The sequence below is a fragment of the Erinaceus europaeus genome, chromosome 8 (genome assembly GCF_950295315.1).
Source record: "Erinaceus europaeus chromosome 8, mEriEur2.1, whole genome shotgun sequence".
NCBI lineage: Eukaryota > Metazoa > Chordata > Mammalia > Eulipotyphla > Erinaceidae > Erinaceus > Erinaceus europaeus.
The window spans coordinates 64,775,046-64,793,900 of NC_080169.1; the positions used below are offsets into that span (position 1 = coordinate 64,775,046).

The 18,855-nt window shown below is 35.2% G+C and overlaps 1 protein-coding gene across 1 annotated transcript in view; it reads left to right on the forward strand.

Moving 5' to 3' along the window:
• The window catches only part of PCLO (piccolo presynaptic cytomatrix protein), a 187,410-nt gene that overhangs the window by 78,549 nt on the left and 90,006 nt on the right, over positions 1 to 18,855 (forward strand). The window contains exon 4 of the mRNA XM_060195658.1: positions 10,083 to 10,826. Coding sequence (XP_060051641.1) covers positions 10,083 to 10,826 — 744 coding nt within the window. The remainder of the gene's footprint in view (positions 1 to 10,082; positions 10,827 to 18,855) is intronic.

Genomic DNA, 18,855 nt, shown 5'->3' on the forward strand with positions numbered 1-18,855 from the left:
AGCCTCAGGTATGAGAGTCTGTTTGCATTAACCATGATGCTATCTATCCCCGCCCATAAATCAGTTTTTTGAATGAGTTTTATCAAAGCTGTGTTAATGTAATAATTCAAAATTATTTTAATGTTTTATAATATATCAATGATAGTATTTAAATCTTCTAACACTTAGATTATTTTCTTAGTTTTAGAAAATATATAGGCAGCTCCACGGTAGCGCAGTGGATTAAGCTCAGGTGGTGCCAAGTGCAAGGACCAGCGTAAGGATCCTGGTTAGAGCCCCCAGCTCCCACCTGCAGAGGAGTCACTTCACAAGCGGTGAAGCAGGTCTGCAGGTGTCTGTCTTTCTCTCCCTCTCTCTGTCTTCCTCTCCTCTCCCCATTTCTCTCTGTCCTATCCAACAACTACAACATCAATAACAACAACAAATAATAACTACAACAATAAAACAAGGCAACAAAAGGGAATAACTAAGTAAATATTAAAAAAGAAAATATATATAAATTTCAATGAAAAGTTCCTTGAAATATGATTCTGATTTAGACAAAAGAAAAAAAATACACAAAAAAGAGTACCAGTCCTGTATTCTGGGAGGTAAGAGAGTAGACTGCAAGATTTTCAAGCATGAGATCCTAGTTTATTCCCTAGCTCTGTGTCTATTTTTCTCTCCCTCTCTTTGTCTTCCCCACCTCTCTGGATTTCTCTCATTCCTATCCAACAAGAACAGCATAGACAACAATAATAATGAAGACAACAACAATGGTAACATTAAGGGCAACAAAATGTGTAAAAATGGCCTCCAGGGACAGTGACTCAGTGTAGGCACAGAGCCCCAGCAATAACCCTGGAGGCAAAAAATATAAATAAATAAATAAATAATAAGTAAATAAATAAAAGTGAGACAAGCCAGAGCACCAGTCTAAAACATACAATGTGGAACTTCTAGAGGCTGGGCTATGGAGCAACAGCAGCTGTGTTTCTCCTCTCCTCTCCCGGGTCAACTAGGAATACCAAAGGAAATCACCTGGTACTGCAACAAGACAGGACTACAACAACTTCAGGAACCCACCAAATCACGAGTGAGTGCAAACATGGGTGGCTCTTGGACAGAGAGGAGCCTAGGGAGAGATTAAGTGGCTGCTAACAGTCTGGCAGTTTACCAGTTGAGACACCACCTCCAGTCTGTTTCACCAACAAAAAGACAACTGAAGGGAGGAGAGGACTCCCCTAAGACTTACCAAATGCAACTGTGAGTCTCCATTGCTACTGCCCTCAGAATTTGGAGCAGCAGGGGGAGGCCCTGTGCTGACACCAGAGGACAGAGAACTAACCATGAAACTCAGGAGAAGATCTATATCTCAGTGGCCTAGAGGTGGGGTTGTGAGAGTCTTTGCATAACCACTGTATTAGCTCTGCCCCACCCTACTTTATCTTTTGGTTAGGAGTCAGTGATTAAGCTACACAGCCTACTTATAGTTTAAAAGCCCTCAGGCTCCCATAGCCTACAGGGAAGAAATAGTACAAAAGAGGCTTTTAAGCCACTGAGTTCCAACTCAGGGTTTAAAATAATATTGAAACAACTGTCAGTTTCCACAGCTGTGAACCCTTTAATTACCTTACTTAGACACAAGTCAATCCAGGCAACAGTGATCAGTAATTTGAAAAGTACTGAGAGAGGAACCTCATAACATACTATATAAAATGGTTAAACCAACAAGAAGAAATATTGGAGAAATGAACCAGGACAAGAGTCCAGCTAAAAGCCACCCAAAGGTTGAAGCACAAAATAATGAGGTCAACATCCAAAAACTAGTTAAGGAAATAATCACAGTAGTGAGTAGAGAGTTTGAAAAAATTGTCATCAGAAATGCAGAAACAACAAATGAGACTCTGGAAGAAAAGATTAATTATCTCAAGCTTATTAGAGAGCTGAAAGCTGAAATCGCTGAGCTAAGAACACAACTAGCTGAAAAAGCTAAAGCAGTATCAGAAAAGGGTAACAAAATAGATGAACTCCAGAAAAGAGTAGAGGGGAGAGAGAATAGAATCAGTGAGGCTGAATACAGAAATTAGCAAGATCGAGGACAAATTAGAGACAACTAAAAAAGAAGTAAGAGGGGAGTCCGGCGGTAGCGCAGCGGGTTAAGCGCAGGTGGCGCTAAGCACAAGGACCAGTGGAAGGATCCCAGTTCGAGCCCCCGGCTCCCCACCTGCAGGAGAGTCACTTCACAGGCGGTGAAGCAGGTCTGCAGGTGTCTATCTTTCTCTCCCCCTCTCTGTCTTCCCCTCCTCTCTCCATTTCTCTCTGTCCTATCCAACAACAATGACATCAATAATAACTACAACAATAAAAAACAACAAGGGCAACAAAAAGAATAAATAAATAAATAAAATTTAAAAAAAAAAAAAAGAAGTAACAGATCTCAAAAAGAGATTAAAAGATACTGAAAACAACAACAGAGACCTACGGGTTGACTTCAAAAGAAATAATATACACATTATTGGCTTACCAGAGGAAGAAAGAGAGGGAGGGGAAGAAAGCATTCTTCAGGACACAATATCTGAGAACTTCTCTAGTCTATACAACATAAAAGACATAAAGGTTCAAGAAGCCCAAAGGGTCTCACACAGAATTAACCCAGACTTAAAGACACCAAGATACATCATTTTTAGAATGAAAAGGAATAAGGATAAAGAAAGGATCCTGAAGGCTACAAGAGAAAAACAAAGAGTCACCTACAGAGGAAAACCTATAAGATTAGCAGCAGATTTCTCCACACATACACTGCAGGCCAGAAGAGAATGGCAAGACATCTATCGAGTGCTCAATGAGAAAGACTTTCAACCAAGACTACTGTATCCTGCTAGACTGTCATTCAGAATAGATGGAGCCATAAAAATCTTCTAAGACAAGCAACAGTTGAAAAAAATAAAATAAAATAAAACATGCAGTGCTTGGGATCAAGTTCCACACTCTGCCAGCCAAGCTGTTCCCCTGGTCACTAACTTAATATTTGAGTCACTTGCAATATACATGATTTTAGTGTGTGTGTTGTTATTTGTGGAAATGCCTGTTGATGTAATCTACCTCATCTAACAAATTATATTAGAGGCATCAAATGAATTAAAGTAGGATACTTCTTATTGACCTACAGGGATATGGGAAGTCTTAAATGACTTTACAACAATTAATACCAAGGAGACTGTGCATTCTAGTCACAAAAAGCATAATAAAGCATAATAAGACTTTAAGTACATTCCTTTAATTTTCAAAAGACAGTAAGAAAGAAGTATCAAAAATACATTAAAAATGTCAAAAGAAAATTTACACAGTACACAAAAAATAACTGATTATCAGGATATCAAAATAGATAATAACTGTAATATTAGAAGACTACAACATAATGCCAGGACTACAAGTAACACTGATACATATGACAAGTTGAAGGTAGGATTGCTTCCTAATATGGGACAGCCAATGAATGAAATTATTTCTATGTAGATTATTAATGTAAAATGTCCACTTGTTATTTAAAAAAAAAGAACACCCTGAATAATAATAACAAAACTTGTTAATTAGGAAACTCAGTAGCATAGCCTATCAATTTCAGTGGTGGTTTACTTTACAAAATTTTGAGTAAGGAGTCACATAAATCTACTTATTTTTATTGATAGAAACTATATGTTTCCTATCAATCTAGTTGATCTTTAAATAAAAACTCATGTTAAGACTAGATTAAAAATTTCTCTAGTATAAATGTAAATTACCATGTCAATTTTATGATCATTCATTATTTCCCTATCCTTTCTAACAGTGAATCTTAAACCTCCTGCAGGCCTTACTGTCATGCCTCAGAAAAGATACTTAGAAAATAAATAGGCAAGCCTGAAGTTCTGAGATTTTTCTTAATGGTATTGTTGCTATAGTTACAGCTGAAATGTTACAAAAAGCAAATTACTTATTGATGGAAAATTGCTGAATAGCACAGCAGCATCCTTTTCTGAGTTCTTATTTCTTTTATTTTCTACTTTCTGCTTAAGATAGTGGATTTTTTAATGTTGTTTTGCAATGTCCTGATGATTAAATTTTGAACCAAATACATTTTGTTAACATTTGCTAGTTGACAATTTATATGTTCTTGTAATTATAGTAAATATGAAATAAATTCTCAAATATGTGTATGTGTGTGTATGTAGAGAGAGAAAGATTTTTCCAAATTGAAGATAAATTGTGATACCTTGGTTAGTAATGATAAATAAAGCACTGGATAAAAATATGATTGGCATATAGTATACATTTCTAGAATCTTCTGAACTCAATGTATTTTAAAATATTTTTATCATCTTTATTTATTTGATAGAGACAGCCAGAAATTGAGAGGGTTAGAGGAGATAGAGGAGAGAGAAAGAGAGACATCTTCAACCCCACTTCACCACTTGCAAAGCTTTCCCCTGCAGGTCCTTGTGCATTGTAACATGTGTGCTCAGCCAAGGCACCACTTGGCCTGGCTCCTTGAACTCAGTGTACTGTATAATATTGTAGAACACATATAAATATATATTTTATATTATCTAGGACATTTTTTAACTTTCTGAAAATAAACCATATTTTTTAAAAAAAACTAAAAGCATCCAGAGCTAACCTTATCAAAGCAAGGACTGTAAAACCTGAATAAGGGCAAGAGACTGGCATACTTTAATGGTGACTCTTTGATGAGGTGGGGCCCTAGTCGGGGAGTCCTGAGATTCCCAAACAGATATGATGGGCCTAGAACTCAAATAAATCCCTCTCCATAATATTACCAGTCATCTCTATCAGGAACAACAAAATAGACCCTGTTGTGGACCCCCATAGGACCTTGCCCTCAACTTGGATCAACAACAGTAGAGAAGGTTCCATCCTTTGAAGGGAGGCTAAACAACATACTCTTTGCTCCACCCAAGGAAGATGGTTCCTGAAATCGGGGCAGCTTGGAATGTTCCTATTCATAACCACAGAATGTGAGCTCAGGTCTACAGGGATGCAGAGGTCACATAGGCTCTTAAGCTGAATATGGGCCCCAGATCAGATCAAATCAATGGGGTTTACAGTCAACAATATTTATACACCTTTCACATATTTGGGATTTACTCTCTTCCCTGATTCAGCTTTTTGGTCCTTTTCCCAGCCATGACACAATCTCCCCAGACAGTAACTTGGATCCACCTGCATATCAGATTTCAGGCTCAGGGAAAAAAAAAACAAACTAGTATAGTCACAGGCCCCTTGGAATATAACTAAAATATGCCTACCTACTAGCTATCTAAAGAATGAAGATTCCCCCCCCCCCCCAACTCTTCATCTGCACTATTCCAGCCTTTAGTTTCATGATTAGTGAACAACTTGTTTGGCTTTATATTTTAACTCTCTTTTCAGCCACCAGGTTCCAGATGCTAGCATGATGCTAACCAGACTTCCCTGGACAGACAGCCCCACCAATGTGTCCTGGAGTTCTGCTTCCTCAGAGGCCCGCCCCACTAGGGAAAGAGAGAGGCAGACTGGGAGTATGGATCGACCTGTCAAAGCCCATGTTCAGCGGGGAAGCAATTACAGAAGTGAGACCTTCCACCTTCTGCATCCCATAGTGACCCTGGGTCCATACTCCCAGAAGGATAAAGAATAGGAAACCTATCAGGGGAGGGGAGGGATGAGATGCACAGTTCTGATGGTGGGAATTGTGTGGAGTTGTACCCCTCTTATTCTATGGTTTTGTCAATGTTTCTTTTTTATAAATAAATTTAAAAAAACTAAAAGCAAATGAAAGTGGTCTGAGAGCCTCCATAATATTCACTAAGCAATTAAACATTATTTTTCTATGTAATAAACTCAGTATAATAGAGATGCCCTCAATTTAAACACATAACTATATCTACATATATTTATGTAAATAAGACATTGAGCATAAATGGTACATTACATGTTATAGTTGTATATTTTGCTTATCTTCATCAGGATATATTTCAAAATTTAAACCATAACTCTGATACTTAATATTTAGGCAAAATATGAATAGACAATATATTTTTCATAATTGTAACTTGCAGAAAAACTTCATGCTATGTCTGTTAAAATATATTCAACTGATAAACATTGTATATAGCAGTGATATTTGTATAGCAGAAAGAATTTTACTTAGTCTTCAGATTGCCAAACTACAAATTATATAACTATGTAATAATGTGATTATTAAAAAATAATATGGGTAATTCCTTATATTCTAAATGGCTTTATCAGACAACCCTGTTACAAACATTACCTCTTTTCTATCCCCCTTACCTTATATTCTACTTTATTTGAACCATATCTTATTTCTTCTACTTGAATGTGAGTTCCCTGAAAGAATTAATCTTGCACATACACTTCCCAAATAATATATGTATTGCACTGACAAGAAACTGTATGTAGAGATATAGATAGAATAGATATGGAATATCTAGTATATAGATATAAATAAGATATATATGGTTGCTGTAATTATGTGACATAGTAACCTCAGTTTCTAAATTAATTTTGGTGACAATTTGTTAAAGTATAAACACAAAAGAAACAAGCTAGATATTATATCCTTATTCAAAATGAAAATCAGTTATACAGACATGAAACCAAATATAATAACAGGGGCGGGGTAGATTGCATAATAGTTATGCACAGAGACTTTCATGCCTGTGACTCCAATGTCCTAGGTTCAATCCCTCACACCATCATAAACAAGAGTTGAGCAGTACTCTGGTTAAAAAAAAAAAAAAAGCCAGTTATAATGACAACATGTTAACAATGATTACAAAACCAGAAGTACCTTACCTTACTGGAGTTAAGCCACCACATAGAAGCACTATGGATGGAACTGGAGGAATTCTATGGATGGTGGAATAGTGCCACCATGTTCTCCTCTGTCATCTCTTCTTCACCCTCTCTAAATAGAAAAATGAAAAAAAGTAGGCCTCATATGCTTTTTACAGATATGGTGTTATGTGTGAAGGTCTACATTTATTCTTGGGCTACACTGAAAACAAAAGTAAAAGAATAAACTAAAAATGTGTGTTTGTTTGGCTTTTACAGAGCATTGTTCAGCTCTGGCAATGGTGGTGCTAGGAACTGAATCTAAAACTTTTGGTGTCCAGGCATGAAAAGCTTTTGTGCATAACTATTATGCTATCTTCCCCAGCTATAATAGAAAAGTTAATGAAATATTGATGGGAACTTGAGAAAAACACACACTTAAAATAGTCAACTAGGCAATAAAATATTTTCTTTATCAATTTAGTTTCAATTTAAAAAATTATTGGGGGATTAGTAGTTTATAGTATAATCTGAAACACATAAACACAATATCTTATCTCCCTCTGGTGTCTAGAAAACACAACAGGAACCCAATACCCTTCATCCTATCCCTTCCCCTTCTTCCTCAGGAGGAAGAAGGTGGCAAAATGTCACACCTAGTCCAAAATTCACATTATGTTTTCTCTTACTATTCTTTGTTTTAAAGTTTCACCTATAAGTGAGATGATTTGGTATTGATCTTTCTCTTTCTGGTTTGTCTCACTCAACAGGACTGTTTTGTTTTTCTCTATGGTAACTCTTCTTTTTCATTGCTGACCTTAGTAGTATAGAGGCTATTACTACATGTAGTTTTATCAATAACTAATTTAAAACTTAATTTTAAATCAGGAAAAATAAAGTACTTTTTGTATCTATGTGAGCTCACAATAGACTAGTAGATTATACTTTTATCCTGTTGCATAAATTTCAAATATGAAAATAATATTTATTACCTATTGTTGTTGTTAGATAGGACAGAGAGAAATAGAAAGAGGGGGAGACAGAGAGGGGGAGAGAAATAGAGACACCTGCAGACGTGCTTCACCGCCTGTGAAGCGACTCCCCTGCAGGTGGGGAGCCAGGGGCTCCAACTGGGATCCTTATGCCAGTCCTTGCACTTTGCTCCACATGCACTTAAACCTGTACTACCACCCGACTCCCAAAACTTCACTTTTATAATTGAAATTTTGTTGTGGGATGGAGTCTATATTCCTGGTATATTAAAAACTTCCTAACTTATTTGCATCAGGATGTCTGATGGGAATTCTTAACATACACCTGCATTTGATTTTTAGAATCCATGTGACAGAATAGCACTGTGATGAAGTTATTTGTGTCTGGTTTGGTTTTATTATAAATGTCAGAGTCAGAGTGAAAATATCCTAAAATGTGACTCAACTATGTAATATTTTTTAACTACAGCACAGATTAAGATTGATTTTCTGTAAAATTTATGGAAATGCCTTCTCAGGAACTGTTCAACACAAGAGCTATAAATTTCGGTATTTTATATTAAAGATCAAATCAGTTTCTTTCCTAAGATACATTCATATGATTACTATGTAAATAAATTCCAACTCATTTTATAGCTGCTTGATGTAAAATTAAGAGGGGCATTAGTATCGAGTGACCCTATACACAAAGGCAAATGAGCCCACAGTACCTTCTCGTGTTCTATAGACTGTATTTATTATTATTTTTTTATCTTTATTTATTTGCTGGATAGAGACAATCAGAAATTGAGAGGGAAGGGGGTGATAGAGAGGGAGAGAGACAGAGAGACACCTGCAGTACTGCTTCACCACTTGTGAAGCTTTCCCCCTGCAGGTGAGGGCCAGGGGCTCGAACCTGGGTCCTTGCGCACTGTAACATGTATGCTCAACCAAGTATGCCACCACCCCATTATAGACTGTATTTTACTGAAGTTAAATAGTTAACATTTATCATTGTTCCTTTAGATTAGCAAGTAAAATTATTTGCATGACATATTGAAAAGTTGTCATCAGCAGCATTTTAATATCTCTAGTACAATTAGAAATGGAAGCAAGATTTGAAATGACAATCTCTGATAATAATCTGGAAAGATGGGTGATTTTTTTTTTGGTCTCTAAATAATTTAAATTACAAAACTGGAAAGAGTGATCCTGTATGAAAAGCGATTTGAAATCAAATTTCTCGGAAGTCAATGCAATATGTAAATGCAATATTTATAGTATGACACATTACCATATAATTCACAGAATAATCAGTAATTTATAACATGTAGCCTTTATTTCTTAATAATAGGTATCATGTAAGCAAACCACAACATATAAAAAAGAAATTCTGCAGTTTTAGTCTAAGATAGTATGTCTTTCATTGTTTTTGTGTTCTAAGTACTTTTGTTTGTTTGTTTGTTTTTTGTTTCCCTTACCAAAGCACTGTTCAGCTCTGGCTTTATTGTTACCTACCCAAGCCCCAATTTTCAGTTTTTAATATGAAAAATAATTAACCAAACTTTATTAAAATGTTTGATCCTTCTTCTCCCACTCTAGTATTGCACTAAAATTCTTTTGGTATGATCTTTAAGAATTTGCATGCCTCCAGGTTACCTTATTTGACTTTGTTTGTACTGGTGTTCCATGAGCTACACTGATGAGCAAAGGTAAAAGAAATGTTTAAGCAATGCAGAAACCTAGAAGATTGAGTGTGGGGGAGGAAATAAATAATTCTGAACCTGTGAATGCTCTTTCGCTCAATTCCATAATGTATCTTTTAAGAATGAGATTATTTTATTAAGCATATACATCATAATGTCATAGTCTGTATTTGAATCAAATCAAGAAATGGGAGCTTATAAGATAAATTCTAGAATTACTTTTGATTAATTGCTTGTTAAAAATCATAACTATGCCATTTGATATTTTTTTACTTCAATTTATAGTCAGAGTACTAAATTTAAAAGTACAAATTTTAAAAATGGTTTTATTTGGAACAAATGTAGATTTCAGATATCCTCTGGTTCCCTAATTTATGTGATTTTTTTCATGTTTTTTCATTTTAAGTAGCATATTTTGCATATTATTTATAAATTTCTTATTTCATTGATTTAGAAAATAGTGAAACTCCTCCCACTTTAAAATAGCTAGATATTAAATCTGATACATAATATAATAAAAATAGCTAGATATTGCCAAATTTTGACATTGGTAAATGCATTAATCTGTTTATTGCTATTTTACTTACAGGTTCAAGAATGGCTTTGTTTAAATTGCCAAACTCAGAGAGCAATGTCAGGACAACTTGGAGACATAGGCAAAACACCGCCCACACCATCAGGACCAAAATCATCTCCTATGCCTATATCTACAGAACAGCCATCACAGAAAACAGAAATGCCTATCCAAGTCAAAGTAAAAAAAGAACAAGAAATGAAAAGAGAAGTAGAAAAAATCATTCTGGAAAAAGAGTCTCCATCAGTTGAAAAAATCCTCCCTCAGGTAGCCACAGATCAAAAAGAAGAAGCTAAACTAGTGAAAGACAAAACATTAGCCTTTCAAGAAAAGAAGCCACCACCTGAAGATAAAATACCACCCCAGGAAGACACAAAGCTACCCACAAAAGAAAAAAAGACAGACCCTGAAGACAGAAAGTCACTCCCAGAGGAAAAAAAGATAACTCCTAAAGACAAAAAGCCAATAGCTGAAGATAAAATATCACCACCAGGAGCAAAACCTTCAATTCTAGAGGAGGAACAGAAACATGACTTACTTAAAACTCAGGTACAAATTGCCGAAGGAAAGCTCAAAGACATAGTGACTCCAAAGGCAATGCAAGATGTGAAACAGCTCCCAGTCAAGATGGAAGGTTTACCACCTGATATGCCTCAGAAATTGCCTGAAGATGATGAAACCGCTCAGAAAACAAAAGAGCAACCACAGGCAGTTTGTTCAGCAAAACCTGATCAGATGGAACCTGTCAAAGAAAAATCCGTAAGTTGTGTTTTTCTGAACTTGAACAAACGTATATAGCTAATTTACTAACTTTTACTTAGGTACATAGATTACTAAATGGTATTTATGTAAATTAAACTGCCAATAAATGGCATGTTCAGAAAAGTGAAAAAAATCCTGAAATGCAGAGCTTTGATAATTAATTTAATAGCTTAATCAAATTCACAGAAAGCATAGATACAATGTTTATTTTTACCTTGTGCCTACCAAATAGTGTAAATCATAAATAATCATAAAAATTATACAGGGAGATAGCAGAGGATTTCTTTTTTTTTAACTACAGTGACTATTTCATAACATTACATAAATTTCAGGTGTATAACATTAAAAAGCAACATACATTTATACCATAAGCTCACCACTTAAATTCTATACTTCACTATATGTTTTTTAACATTCTCCTGATTGCCCCATCATATTTCCATTCTGGTTAACATTGAATGAGCTAACACACCAAAAGTTTTATTTCTTTAATTAATTTATTGGATTGCCTTTTTCCCCCTACATATTACATATAATTTTCCTCCTATATAATACATATAATTATAATTTTTATTTCTCCATCTGTGCCAGTTCTCATCTATTACCTTTAGTTACATCAACATAGTTGTAAATGTCAGGGTATTTTTAATAGCCAAGTAGTGCTCATTTGTGTTTATATGCCACATTTTTATCCATTGGTAAACCTAGGAGCGTCTCTCTTGAAATTGATATTTAGGTGCAAAGCCAAATATGGGATACCTGGCTCATACAGAACTTCTTTTTCTTTTCTTTTCTTTCTTTCTTTCTTTCTTTCTTTCTTTCTTTCTTTCTTTCTTTCTTTTTTGAGGAATCTTCATACTTACTTCCATCATTACTATACCAATTGATATTTCCACTAACAGTGTTTAAAGATGTACTTCTTTACATATCTTCTCCAACACTTGTTTCTTGTCTTTTAGTTGAGCCATTCTCACAATGTGAAATGATGTGTCACTGCTGTTTTGATTTTAATTTTCTCTGCAATAAGAGGTGATAGACATATTTTTATGTGCCTACTGGCCATGAATGTCTTATTTAGAAAAATGTTTGTTCTGATAATGCTTGTGTTTTAATTAGGTTGTTTTCCTTTATATTGTTGAGTTTGATGTGCGTTCCTTGTGTATTTGTTGAATGTTTGACAGGAAAATATCTTCAGGGCAGGGCAGTGGGGCACCTTTAAGCACACACATTACTATACACAAAGACCCAGGTTTTCAACTCCCACACCCCACTGCAACAGGATGCTTCACAAGCTCTCTGCAGATGTCTCTTTCTTCCTTTTATCTCCCTTCCCCTCTCAGTTTATCTCTGTCCTGTCCTATCAAATGTAACAAAAAGAATTAAAAAGAAAAAAAAAAAAGGAAAAATGGCTGCCAGGAGTGGTGGATTTGTAGTGTTCAATAAGGTGCCTTCTTGTTTTCATGTAAGCTTTTTGTTGTTGTATATTTGTTTTGCTTGTTTGCTGTGCTAAATCCTTTTGATGTGATATAGGCACATTTGCTTAATTTGTCTTTTGTTTCTCTTGCCACTGGAGTCAAGTCCCCAGACATATCTATAAAGTCATTGTCAAGAAGCATATCACCTATTTTCCTTTTTGTATTTTATGGCTTCAATCATTACATCCATGACATTAAGAAATTTTGAATTGATTTCTATGTATATTAGACAATGAATTTATTTTTTCTTTTGCATATGATTATATAATTTTCCCCACACATTTAGCGAAAACAGTTTCCCCACTCCATTGTATAATCTTGACTTCTTTGTCATAAAGTAATTGTCTGTGTATGTGTGATCTTATTTTTGCTTCATTGCTCTGTCTGTTTTACTTATTGCAATATCATACAGTTTTAATGATTGTTGCTTTTAGTATACCTGAAATCAAGAAGCATAATACCCCATAACATTTTATTTTATTTCATTTTACTTTTGCGAAATATTCTCTACTATTCGGATTATTTTGCTGTTCTAAATGAATTTCTTGATTTCTTTCTATTTCAGTAAAGAATACTGTTGGAGAGGCCAGGCAGTAGTGCACCTGGTTAAGCACACACATTAGTGCACCTGGTTAAGCACACAGTGTTCAAGTACCCAGGTTCAAGCCCCTGGTCCCCACCTGCAGGGGAAATGCTTCATGAGTGGCGAAGCAGGGCTGCAGCTGTCTCTCCCTCTTTATTTTCCCTTCCCCTCTCAATTTCTCTCTGTCTCTATCCAGTAACAAATAAATAAAAATATTAAAAATACCTTTAAAAAAAGAATATTGTCAGAGTCTTGAAACGAATCACACTGTATATTACATTAGATAATGTTAAAATTCCAATTAATGACCATGGATTATCTTTATATCTCATATCTTCTACCTTTTTTCAATAACATCTAATAGTATTTGGTGTTGTTTTTCACTCCCTTGATTAAGTTTATTCTAAGGTATTCAATTAATTTTAATGTGATTGTAATTATAGTCATTTCCCTAAATTTTCTTTCTGATAGTTCATTAGTTTTACATAGAAAAGGAACATACTTTTATATATCAGTTCTGTAACATTCCAATTTGTTGTATTTGTATATTTCTAATAGCTTTTTTCTGTTTGGGGGTACTTTATATATGCATTATTATATACAGATAGTTATAATTTTACTTTTTCCAGTTTGAATGCCTTTTATATACTTTCATTTTTCTAAAATGTATTTATTTGTGTCACAAATAATGCTTGTGAAAATGAAAGAGAGTGAGACAGAGAGAGAGACAGAGACAGAGAGCCAGAGAGGAGAGAGAAAGATACCAGTCACAGCCCTGTTCAGCTTTGATGAGGCTAAGGAGAGTGGAGAGCCTGGGATATTTGGGCCTCAACATGCTAGTCTTATGCTCACATGCTGAGCTATATATTTTACCCTTTATAATTTTCTTGCCTAATTGTTTGTTCTAGGACCTTCAACACTGCATTGAATAGTAATGTTTAGAGAGGATGTCTTTTTTCTTGTTCTTGTTCTGAAAGGAAAATTTCTTGGCTTATGTCCATGGTGGGACTTTTGCTTTTGTGTTTGTCAAGAGATAATGTAATGTCCTTGTCAGATTTCAGAAACAGGGTAGTAATTGAATTTATAAAATGTGTTTGGAAACATTCTTTCTTTTTTAGTTTTACAGAAGAGGTTGAGGATATGTATTATTATTGTTTCTGCTATTGTTATTACTATTATTTTGAAAGCTTAGTACAATTTACTAGTGACTGGATTCAGTCCTGTATGGTTTTTTCGCACGAGGGTTATTGCTGAGTCTTGGTGCCAGCACAACGAATCCATTGCTCTTTTTTTTCCTTTTTTTTTTTTTTGTAATTACTTAATTTCCTTACTTTTTTGTTTGGTAGCCCAGAGACAAATTGAGAGGGTTGGGGAGATAGAGAAGTATAGAGAAAAAAAGATACCTGCAGACCTGCTTCAATATTTGTGAAGCTTCCCCCCATAGGTAGGGAGTAGGGGTTTAAACATTATAATGTGTGCACTTAAGCTGGTGCACCACTGCCAAACCCCTTTTTATCTAGTTTCCTTTGGTGTGATCCTAGATTATTTTTTACTTGATACTTCATGTTTCCTAAGGTAAGCCTATATTACTATAAACTTCCATCTTAGTACTTTTCAATGCATTTGCTTTATATATTTCAGTGTTGCAAAATGGGTACACATATATTAATAATCATTATTATTGTTTCCTGTTTCATTCCTCCTTTTATTATTATGTAATGTACAACTTTGTCTCTTTTTTTCTTTTTGTTTGTTGTGTTTAATAGTAGGTTACAAGATTGTAGGATTATAGTTCCATATCACACCCACCACCAAAATCCTTTGCCCTCACCTTCTCACTGGTAGCCACTGTAGTTCTCACAAATTACTAGAGTCTGTAGGTTTCTAATTTTTTTCAGGATCATATATTCAAGTTCTCTAGATTTCACAGGTGAGTGAAACCATCTGGTAGTTGACTTTCATTCCTTTACTTATTTTGTTAAGCATAATTACCTCCAATTCCATTTGTTTTGTCCCAAAGAACTCATCACTTTTTTTTTTAGAGTATTATTCCATGAAGTTTACATTCCATAACTTCTTTAATGTCAATGAACAGTTGGCTGTTTCCAGTCTTTTACTACTGTGCATACTGCAGCTCTGCATATAGGGGTGCAAATGTCCTTTTGGTTAAGTGTTTGTGATTCCTTTAGACAAATACCTAAGAGTGGTATTTTTGGATCATAAAGTAAGTCATTTTTTATTTGTTTAACTATTCTCTATACAGACTTTCAGAGGGGCTGCTTCAGTTTGAACTCCCACCAGCAGTTTAATATAGTCCACTTTCTCCACAACCTCTCCAGTACCTATAATTTCCTGTATTGTTGATGAAGGCCATTCTCACAGGTGTGAGGTAGAATTGCAATGTAGTTTTGATTTACATTTCTCTGATGATGAGTGAAATGGAGCATTTCTTTATGTGTCTTTGGCTATGCATATCTCTTCTTTAGAAAAATACCTATCCAATTCTTTTGTATTGGGTTATTGGTTTTTTTTTTCTCCTTTTGTTGTGATGTACCAGTTCTTCATAGATATTTGATACCAATCCCTTTTCTGATGTATGATGTGTCTCAACTTCATCTCTTGATTTTTTTTTTTTTTTTTTTTGGCTGAAAGTAAAAAAAAAAAAGTTTCTTAGGCTGGGGGTATGGATGGACCTGCCAACATCCATGTCCGGTGGAGAAGCAATTACAGAAGCCAGATCTCCTATCTTCTGCACCCCAAAAAGAATTTTGGTCCATACTCCCATCAAGGTAGAAATAATAGGGGGAAGATGACCAAAGGGCTCTGAACTCCAACTCCATCAGGATCCTGAGAGAGAAGAGGAAAAAGGGAAGAACATTCGGAAGTAGTAATAGGTGTGTGTGTGACTTGGAAAGGAAGAGAAGGCAGGACCTGGAGAGAATAGGGATGCAGAACTCTGGTGCTAGGAACAGTGTGGAATTATAACCCTGTTATCTTATAAACTTGTAAATCAATATTAACTCACTAATAAAAAAATTCAAGTTTCTTATAGAAGTATAGTAGCTATTTAAATTTTTTTTTTTTTTTTTTTTTTTTTTGTCCATTGGCTTGGAGTAATATCCTGTCCTTTCTATCCTGTCTTTTAAGTACATGTTTGTCTTTATGGGTCCAGTGATTCTGTAATAAACATCTAAATTGAGTTTTGCTTTTTGATCCATCTAAGTTTTATTCATTTCCATGAAGGATAACATTTTATTTGCAGGCCTACTACTGCCATTATCTCTCTCAATTTTCTAGTTTTATCTATTTTCTTGTTCATTTTTTAGTTCTTTCTTTTTATTACTTCTATAGAAGCACTCCTTACTATCTCATAGTAGGAGCCTTGTTTGTCTGGGAAAACCTCTGTTTCTCTCTTGCATTTAAAAGAGATTCTTGCATGATACAGTATTCTAGACTGACTTTTTTTTTTTAAGTATTTTCAATGTGCTGCTCCATTCTTTCCTATCTAGTAGAGGTTTTGCTCAGAAGTCTGATGAATGCTCTCTGGAGATACTTGTTCAAGTTACTTACTTTTGTCCAATGTAAACTTTAGTAGTGTATTGTATGTCTTAGACTCTTGATATATTCTTTTCATTTTTTGTTCTTGTTGCCACTAGGCTTTTCCCTAGAGCTTAGTGCTAAGATGCTGTTGACTGGCTACGGAAGAAGGGCAAACGCTAGAAGAAGAAGTGCTAAGATGTTCACATTATAACTGTTACTTTCTTGTTAAAAGCTTCAACTTTTACCTACTATTCATTGATTTTATTTATTCCTTCATTAATTTTTTTCTGGATATTGCTATATCTCTTTGATTATTTTTTTCTGAGTTTTCTTACAACACTGTGACTTGCCTTTCTAGAAGTTTCCTTCTACCTCTTTGAGTTTCTTTAGTAAAAAAATTTTGGATACAGTCCAAAGTGAAGCATGTTGAGGTGGTACTGGTTGCATTGATTTGGTTGAGATCAGCAGATGTGGTGTCAAATGGCATGGATCGAGGGAATCATGAAGGAAAACAAGCCACACCCCAGAGGTTCCATGACTGGCAGAAATATGGGTTTGGTAGCAGATGAGGAAGGTTCCTGCTGTGCTAGAGTTTAAGAAGGTAATAGATAGTTATTGTTATAACCAAGTTATTTGGGAGTTTGGTTTACTTTGAAAATCCCATGGTTAGGATTTGCTGTGCCATACAAGACCTTACCAAGATTTATGTCATTTCATGCTATTTACAAATAACTATTTATTATCTTGTATATGACAAGCCCAGTTGCTTCTGGTCTCCCTGGTCTAAGATTATAGATGGTTTAATATTTCAAAAAAGTCATTATTATAAATGTATTAACAATTTAAGCCCACTGTTAAAATTCAATCACTGGGGAGTTGGGTGGTAGCACAGCGGGTTAAGTGCACATGGCGCCAAGCGCAAGGACTAGTGTAAGGATCCTGGTTTGAGCTCCCAGGTCTCCATATGCAGGGGCGTCGCTTCACAGGTGGTGAAGCAGATTAAAAAAAAAAAATCACTGATTTTATCTTTAAAGTGCTTCGATTGAAGGAACATATACTCAGAATTGGGGTCTATGCATCAATAAGTTGGAGACTTTCAATCTATTTTTCCTTTCTCATATTGATTAAATCGTTATTTAGTGTATATTAATGCCATTCCTGCCACCAAAGGTCTGTGTCCCTATCCCCATCACCCTATAGTGGAGCTGAAAATCTACCCTCCTCCTCCCTTCAGTGTTTTTTACTTTGGCCTAATACTCCAAACTTAGTCAATTTTTGCTTTTGCATTTCCCTTTCCATTCTTCTTTCTCAACTTCTGTTTATGAGTAAAAAATTGAGGTGTTCTGGTGGTAGCACATTTGGTGAAAAGCACCTACCACCTTGCACTAGGATCTGATATTTAGCCCCACTCCCACCTGCTCTAAGGATGCTTCATGAGTTCTGAGGCATGTCTGCAAGTGTCTTATCTCTCTCTCTCTCTCTCTCCCTCTCCCTCTCCCTCTCTCTCTCTCTCTCTCTCTCTCTCTCTCTCTCTATATATATATATATATATATATATATATATCTCCTTCTCAATTTCTCTTTGTTCTGTCAAATTAAAATAGAAAGAACAAATAGAAAAATGGAAAAAATGACCACTAGGAGCCATGGATTTGTAGTACTGGCACTGAGCCCCAACAACAACTCTGGAGGAAATTAAAAAAAAAAAAAAGAAGTCTAAAATGATGATGAAATTTTCTATTTCCAGGCTTACAAGAGAGCTCATATGAATAGCTCAGCTGGATAGTGTGCTTATTTTATTTTGTGGATAATCCAGATTTGAGCCTTGCCTCCACTGCACTGGAGGAAAGTTTGGTTTTTTGGTATCTTTATTTTTTTTTATTCTTTGTTATTTTTTGTTTGTTTTTGCTTTTTCTGCCCACATTATCTTAGGCTCAGTGCCTATATAAGGATTCCTGCTTTCTGTGACCATTTGACTTTTCTATTTATTTATTTTTTTAATCTTTTTTTCTTTTTTGATAAATGCAAGAGAGAGAAAGACACAGAGAGAAACACCAGAGCACTGCTCAGCTCTGGCTTATGGTGGTGTGGGGGATTGAAGCCTCAGGCATGAGAGTCTCTTTGCATAACCATTATGCTATCTACCCCCATCCTCTATTTATTTTTTAAATAAATATACTATTTTTTTTTCTGATGGGACAAAAAGAAATTGACAGGGGAGGAAAAATATGTAGGGGAAAAGAATGTGTAATAAAGCCTATTTAATTTCCTTATTTAGAACATTTTAAATGTGTTTTATATTTGTTAAATGAGACTTGGAAATTTTTTTTTTTTCCTCCAGGGTTATTGCTGGGCTCGGTGCCTGCACCATGAATCCACCGCTCCTGGAGGCCATTTTTTCCCCTTTTTGTTGCCCTAGTTGTTGCAG